This window comes from Syzygium oleosum, unplaced genomic scaffold, assembly GCF_021117445.2.
Source record: "Syzygium oleosum isolate NSW1041296 unplaced genomic scaffold, Sole_v2.1 Sole_v2.02, whole genome shotgun sequence".
Taxonomy (NCBI): Eukaryota; Viridiplantae; Streptophyta; class Magnoliopsida; order Myrtales; family Myrtaceae; genus Syzygium; species Syzygium oleosum.
In genome coordinates, this window is record NW_026607486.1 from 1,479,968 (window position 1) to 1,487,645 (window position 7,678).

Below are 7,678 nucleotides of genomic sequence, written 5' to 3' on the forward strand. Positions count from 1 at the left end.
ATGGAGTACAGCTAGGATCTTAGGATGTCCGATATGTTTGGAGAGGTCAAAGTCATTTAGATTAAAACATGGAAAGAAGCCCAGCTATTTTGACTGTCACAGACAATTTTTACCGTCAAGTCATCCTTTCAGAAGGAATAAGAAAGAGTTCACCAAGAATAGGACTGAAAGAACGCGTCCATCATTGAGGTTGACCAGCGATCAAATTTGGGAGCGTGTGCAGGACTTTTCAACTGTTGTTGAGAACCCGCACGGCACGACTTTTGCGTATGGAAGTACACATAAGTGGACAAAACACAGTATATTTTGGAATCTACCATATTGGAAGGCCCATCTTATTCATCATAATCTTGATGCCATACACATAGAAAAGAATGTTTTGACAATGTCATAAATTGTGATGGATGCGCCGGAAAAACAAAAGACAACTTGAACGCAAGAAAAGATATGAGAGATATTTGCGATCGGCCAATACTAGTGTGGATGCAAGCGGCGGGGGACCAAAACCGAAAGCGGTTTATACATTGGATAAGGAGCAGAGGCGAGTTGTTTGTCAATGGTTGAAATCATGCGGTTTCCTAATAGATATGCTTGAACCTCGAGAGATGTGTTGATTTGAATGAATGCAAGTTCACAGGTTTGAAGAGTCATGATTGTCACATCCTGATGGAAAGACTAATTCCAATAGCTTTGAAGGAAGTTCTACCGAACTTTGTATGGGGCGCCATTATAGAGTTAAGCAATTTCCTCAATGATATTTGCTCGACAGTGTTAAAAGCATCGCACATGAAAAAACTAGAGAGAGATATTCCAATTTTTCTTTGCAACTTAGAAAGGATATTTCCTCCAGCGTTTTTTGATTCGATGGAGCATCTCTTAGTTCACTTGCCTTATGAGGCCAAAGTTGCAGGTCCCGTCCAATTTCGATGGATGTATCCATTTGAGAGGTAATGTTTTTTTTTAAAATACAGTTCAAATTAGTTTATCATATAATATGTTCCGATAAGCTTTTTTTTATTTCAACTAGATTCTTATATCATTTGAAGAAAAAAGTGAAGAATAAGGCACGTGTTGAAGCTTCAATATGTAATGCATATATTGTGGAAGAAGTGACAACATTTTCATCATAATATTTTGAGCCGCACGTTCGGTGCAAGAGGCGGAGAGCAGGCAGAAATGATGAGGGCCCCATTGATCCCAATTGCACAGCATTCTCTATTTTCAATTATGCGGGTCGACCAAGCGGCGCGTGTCGGTTTCGTTACTTATCGGGCGAAGAATTTCATGTAGCCCATACTTATATTTTACTGAACTACCCAGAAGTCGAACCATACTTCAAGTAAGTGTAAATTTGCAATATATGTTTTGTGTGTCAAATATTTGCTAATATTTATATGGTTTTTAATATTAGGATTTTCCAAACTTCAATGTTTGGACTACAACCAAATGAGTTTGACCGTTTGTTCGATGAACAATTTGCAGCATGGTTCAAGACATATGTAAGTTGCCTATGGACCAAAATCAAGTTATTAAAATTATATACATCATTTAGTATAATATATATTATTGACTTTACATGTATAACCTTAGGTTCACAGTAATTAGGGAAAATTTCAAAAAAGGACCCAAAGTGGGGTCATTTTCCCAAAAGAGGGTCCAAAGTGGACGTAGTGCCAAATAAGGGCCTAAAGTGCCCAATCGAGTCTCAAATTGAGGCCCAAGTTTCCAATCGCCTCTCAAGTTAGGGCACTGGCCGCCGACCGGTCAAATGCTCACCGGCCGGCGAGCAAGTTACTGTTCCGGCGAGGGCAGTTTTGTCCAAATAAAATCTGAATCAAAGGAAAAAGCAATTTTATAAAAACAAAACTTGCGTTTTTCTTTTTCCAACCCCAACCCACTTCGATAAAAAGAAAACCCTCAATCCACTCGATGAGCGAAAGGATGACCGAAAGGCGAGGCGGTGGGTGACGGCGGTGCGTGACCGGTCGGCGGCGTGCGATCGGCGGCGGGGGCAGCGACGTGTGACCGGGCGATCATGTCTTTCCTTCACCCATCTTCTACAGCTACAAGAATTGATCCTCCGTTCGTGCTCGCATTCGAAGGATTGACGGTGAAGTTCCCCGCCTCCACGACATTCTCTGCGATTTTGCGCTTACCAAATTTGTTCTGGGTTCCTCTTTCGGCTCATGAATGTTTCGATTCGGACAAAATCCGTAAGCGTCGAACGTGCGTACGAAGATTCCTGATCTTGTCTCCATCCCGGAGATGCTATTTTGCAGCGTGTTCCTAAGTTCGCTGGACATGTCGAAATGGTAAAGTGGGCGCATATTCATTGTTAATCTCGCGCGTCCAAGAACAACGATTCGCTGCAATGCGGATCGGCTTTTTGTTTTGGAGCGATCTGCTGAATCGGTGTGTTAGGTCGGAGGTGGAAGATGTGTTCTGTCGCTTTGCGATGTTGTGGGAAAAGATGAAATTGGAGAATTGAAGCAAATTTACTCCGTATCCGAATAAATGTTGTTGTTTTCTCTCTTTGAAGTTCGAAGAAGACTCTCTGGCACAAACAATCTCTTGAACATGGATTACCTCTTTGGGGTGGCATGAAAATAGGGATTAGAGGATGCACCTCAGCGGAGAACCTCTCCTACGATTCACACAAAGCGTTCGTGTCTTTCGTTGGGTGAATCCGTCGAGGTTAGTTTTCCAAATTGGAGCTCTGATTTGAAATCCTAATTTTTCTAATCTTCAAATTTCATTTGTTTCTCAGTTCCTAAATTGGTTCAACTTGTCTTTCCTCCATCCAAAAGAAGGCGATTGCAATATTTGAAGTAACATGTTGACAAGGCGTGGGCATGTCGTGGAATACTACGAATGTAGCGACGACAGTGAGTTGATTATTTATAGTGCATTTTCTGATTGTAAAGGAATAAGCCGTGGTCCCTTTACGTCCTCCGTGGTCCATACTTTTCAATTTTTTTACTGTTTTCATGAACCCACTATCTCATGTTTTATCGTTTATTGCATGAACCCCATTCTTAAATTGTGGAAGTAGACTACAATTTCTCTATGCTAGATTTCACACAAAGCCCATTCTTAAATTTTGCGAGAAAAGGTGGGTCGCAATTGAAGGAATACTATTTATCACTCGCTAAAGAAAATTTTGTGAGAGTTTGTTTTGTCCCTTCCTAAATTCGTTTCCATGGATGTCAGTTTCCTAAATTGATCCATTTTTGTTTTAAACCACGATTTAATTTGTCCTGATAATATGCGTGGCTTCTCATAAATTATGTGAAAAGATGTATTGGGTTTGCTTCATGCGGAGTAGACATGCTCTATTTGGAATGCTAGCTGCGATTATTCCACTCGGAGCAATTTGTAATCGTGGTCTAATTTATGGACCAGTCTCAAATAAAATTTTCAATTTATGGACCGGTTTCATTATCGGATTTAAAGTTTTCCATCAAAGTCGTTTCCAAATGTTGCAAATGATAACAATTTTCTTCCTTACACTGCTTTGTATAAGGCTTTTTTTTCCCTACTTATACGTTACGGACGGGTTCTTTTGAATATGTTGTGATTGCAAATTGTGTTTCCTTTGTGTATAGATTTAAGTTGGTGTGATTCTGTTTAATTTATATACGGATTTGGAAACGTATTGATTGTTTTTGCTTCCATTTTGCACCAGGTGAGGGGTGTGAAGAAGTGAACTATACCATGTCTGATAGTAGGTGTGTTGATGGCATTGAAGAAGATGGATTTGACATTATTGATCTTGATGAATTATACAGAAGAAATGTACGATGTATTGAGGGTGAAGGTTCAATGGGGAGGGGTATGGAGGTTGGAGAGACTAGTTTGCATGTAGATACATTATCTGATAATGTAGATTTCCTGAATATGAGTAGTCAAGTTGAGTATACACATCCCGAGTACAATGCTGAGGTTGATATGGAGAATCTTGTCTTCAAGTTGGGGATGTACTTTAACAATGCTAAAGAGTTTAGAGAAGCAGCTAGGAATCATGCCATAAAAAATGGGAGACGGGTGAGGTTCACTAAGAATACACCTAAGAAGTTAAGAGTAGTGTGTTCTGACGGTTGTGATTGGCTCATATATGCTTCCAAAGTGCAGAGGGAGCATACTTTACAAGTTAAAACCTTTAACCCCGTGCATACATGTAATAGAGCACTATATGTTCCTCAAGTAAGCTCTAAATGGTTGGCAAACAAGTATTGTGATAGGTTGAGGAATAATCCAACATGGCCGGGTGCTTCACTGAAGAAAGCAATGGAGTCAGAGAATGTTTTGAAGCTGTCCAAGACAATGGTCTACAAAGCTAGGGCTATAGCAATGAGTATGATTATAGGGAATGAAGATGAGCAATTTCGGATGCTTAGAAGTTATTGCCAAGCACTTCTTGATTCCAACCCAGGATCCACCTGTGTAATCAAGAGTGAGCAATGTCAGGACCAATTCAAGTTTAGAGGAGTCTACATATGTCTGGATGCATTGAGGAGGGGTTTTCTAGAAGGATGTAGGCGCTTTGTAGGGTTTGATGGTTGCCACTTGTCATCTGGCTACAAGGGCATACTTCTAGCGGCTGTTGGCATAGATGGAAATGATCAGATGTATCCATTTGCATGGGCACTCGTTGGACAAGAAACATACAAGACATGGCATTGGTTTATTAGTATGATTGCCGAAGATTTGGGAATTACATGCACCCCGCAAATTCAAAGTACTTGGGCCTTTTTGTGTGACAAGCAAAAGGGATTGGTGCAAGCACTAGCAAATGTAATGCCTGAAGCAGAAAATAGATTTTGCTTGAGGCATCTTTACGAGAACTTCAGGCTGCATCACAAAGGACTAGAACTTAAAATTTTGGTTTGGAAGGCTGCCATGGCCACTAGGGTATGTGATTTTGACTTGGCAATGGAAGAGCTTAAGGCAGTTGATGGAAAAGCTTATGATTGGTTGTCCCAGAGGCCACTGGTGCAATGGAGCAAGTCCCACTTCAGGACAGGATCAAAATGCGACGCTTCCTTGAATAACTGGTGTGAAAGTTTCAACAAGAGCATCATTGACGCTAGGGACAAGCCTATAATCACATTGCATGAAGCTATAAGAATGCAACTCATGGAGAGGATTCATAAGCAAAGGGATGGATTGGCTAAGTACTCTGGTGTGATTTGTCCTAAGATCCAAGAGATATTGGATCTTCAAAAAAAGTATTCAGCATCATGGATTCCTACATGGAATGGGGAGAATGAGTTTGAATTGAGTGGGCCATATGGAGACAAAAGAGTTGTTAACATCAGACACAGAACTTGTAGCTGTAGAAGATGGGACATTAGTAGAATCCCTTGTTGTCATGCTTTGTGGCGGTTGTTGTATACCCGAGGGAACAACCGAAAAATGGGTTCACACGTGTTTCAAGATGGAAAAATTTAGGCAAACTTATAGCCATGTTGTGCATCTTGTAGATTCCAACGATACATGGCCTGCTAGAGAGCATTTACTCCCACGGATGTGCCCAAGCAAGTTGGTAGAAAGAAGAAACAAAGAACAAAGTCGGTGAATGAAGTTGCTGATAGCAATTTAAAGACAAGGAAGAAGAAAGTTGTGCGAGAGCCTGTGGGAATAAAGTTGAAGAGACAGAACACCACAATCACTTGTGGAAAATGTGGTGGGTTAGGCCATACATGTATCATTGCAAGAATCAATCAAGAGCATCAACAACGACAATAGCAAAGAACATCATCAGCCCTAACAACTTCTACATCCGCCTCATGCTCACAATATGTGGTAGAAAGCACTCCCTCAGCCCCAACATCACAAAGTGAGACAGTTGAACTGCTTGCGTCATTTTTTAACAACATTTCAAGCTCAACATCATCTATCGGAAGAGAGAAGATGCAAGTATTCATCTATGCTTGACTTTGTCATAAAAGTGTTCTTACTTGTGCTTGACTTTGTTTTGACTAATTATTTATTTTTTATTCAACTGTAGGTAAAAAGGAGGATGTGAAGACGAGCAATTTTTTGAGATATGCAAGACCAACAAGACCAACAACACAAATTCTTTTTTCTTTTACTAGTAGTTGACATGGATGGGTCTGAATGAGTCCATTTTGGAAGCATCTCAATGTATAGGTCTACTGTGTTTAGAAAATTGGGATGTTTCTCTATTTTGGCATGATAAAGGATATGAAGGTTCAAAGCGAATAGTTGAAGCTGTGAAAGGTAAAGGTGCATTTACAATTGGGGTTGCTGGTTTTTGTAGGGGAGGTGAGTAGCTTTGTTATGAATGATTTTTTGTTATGCATTTGAATTATATTGCTAATACTATCTTAAAGTAGTTGCAATACTGTTTGTATTGCAGGAACTTTTCAAAGCCAATACTATCTTAAAGTAGTTGCAGGAACTTATCTATGCATATGGCTTGCATAACGGAGAAAAAGTATGTCCTGATGGCTTGGAAAGTTGGAACAGCACTTTGTATGACTATACATATATGATTATCTGGTGAAATAAACATTTACACAGCCCACAAGACACTAAAGATGTGATGCTTATTTACAGGTTTTTTGTAGGATCATTCTTGCAGGTGGTAACTTTAGTGCAAGTGATTTGCTACATGAAGGTCAGTTTTCCTGTTGCGTAACGATATTTTTTTCGCGTAACTTACTTCCATACCATTTGAAATTTTACAGCACCAGGATCGTGTTTCTCACTTTCGTCTTTCTGGAGCAAGGGAACGGACTTGAAGGTTTACCACTGAGTCACTCAGTGGAGGAGGAATGCTTGCTAGATGAACGCGTATACACGTACTTTTGCTATTGTATAAGGCATATTGACTTCGACATCAATGAAAGGAAGATTACTCATGAAGTTGAACCTTTAAAGTTTCTTTTTTTCTTCTGGTCTCTTTCTTCATGAGTCATTGGCCAACTGTTTTATTTTAAGGTATATTCAGTCGATCCAGTTTGGAAATTTCCACATTACTTGTAAGCAACTGGGTCTTGCCTCCTTATTAAAGCAGTTGGTTACTTATATCTCATAGTTTAGTAATGTGTGTCGCATTGGCATGATCCTGCAATGAGTGGTTATAATCTCTTACACGAAGGCACATTTTTGTGTGGAATGAAGGCACATTTTTCGAATATCCACTACAACTTGCTCGCTCCTCCATGATTCTTTCAATGTCATGCAATCCACCACTACTCTTCACCATGTTTTCTTTTGCTTGCTATGAATGTGAAAAACAGAACTTTCATGTCCCTTTACTTTGATCCTCTTTCAGGAGTATTCCTTAGTGGATAGCAAGTTCCAACGTTGAACTTAGGATTAGTGCAAGACGCTGACTTTTCTTTGCCAACTCATTGCTCCACTAACATGACAGACCTTGGTGTCCAATTTTTTGAATCTAGTGATATAAATCTTCTGAATGTGCGGTTGCAAGTAAATGGACTACAAGACAAGCAAAACTGAATTTGCACCCACATCAAAACATCAAAAGTTCCAAAAGCTTTCGAGTAAGAATGCTAAATGAAGAGGCCTTGAGGGTCATAATGCACTGTAAATATAGTTCTTGAGTAAAATAGTGAGCTATGCATGATTTCATCCTCTTTTCACATGGAAGCAGAACGCCAAAAAACTTTTGGAAAGCAAAAAACAG

The 7,678-nt window shown here is 39.8% G+C and overlaps 1 protein-coding gene and 1 long non-coding RNA gene across 2 annotated transcripts; both read left to right on the forward strand.

Annotated features, from left to right (window-relative positions):
- The first annotated feature begins 2,035 nt into the window (after positions 1-2,035).
- LOC115667312 (uncharacterized) lies at positions 2,036-5,451 on the forward strand. Its single transcript, XM_056308949.1, has 2 exons — positions 2,036-2,213; positions 3,686-5,451. The coding sequence occupies exons 1-2, from the start codon at positions 2,036-2,038 to the stop codon at positions 5,449-5,451; spliced, it is 1,944 nt and encodes a 647-aa protein (XP_056164924.1).
- A 983-nt stretch (positions 5,452-6,434) lies between these two features.
- LOC130135505 (uncharacterized) lies at positions 6,435-6,887 on the forward strand. The gene is made up of 2 exons (XR_008814853.1): positions 6,435-6,643; positions 6,714-6,887. It is a non-coding gene; the product is annotated as an uncharacterized LOC130135505 (long non-coding RNA).
- Positions 6,888-7,678: the final 791 nt, after the last annotated feature.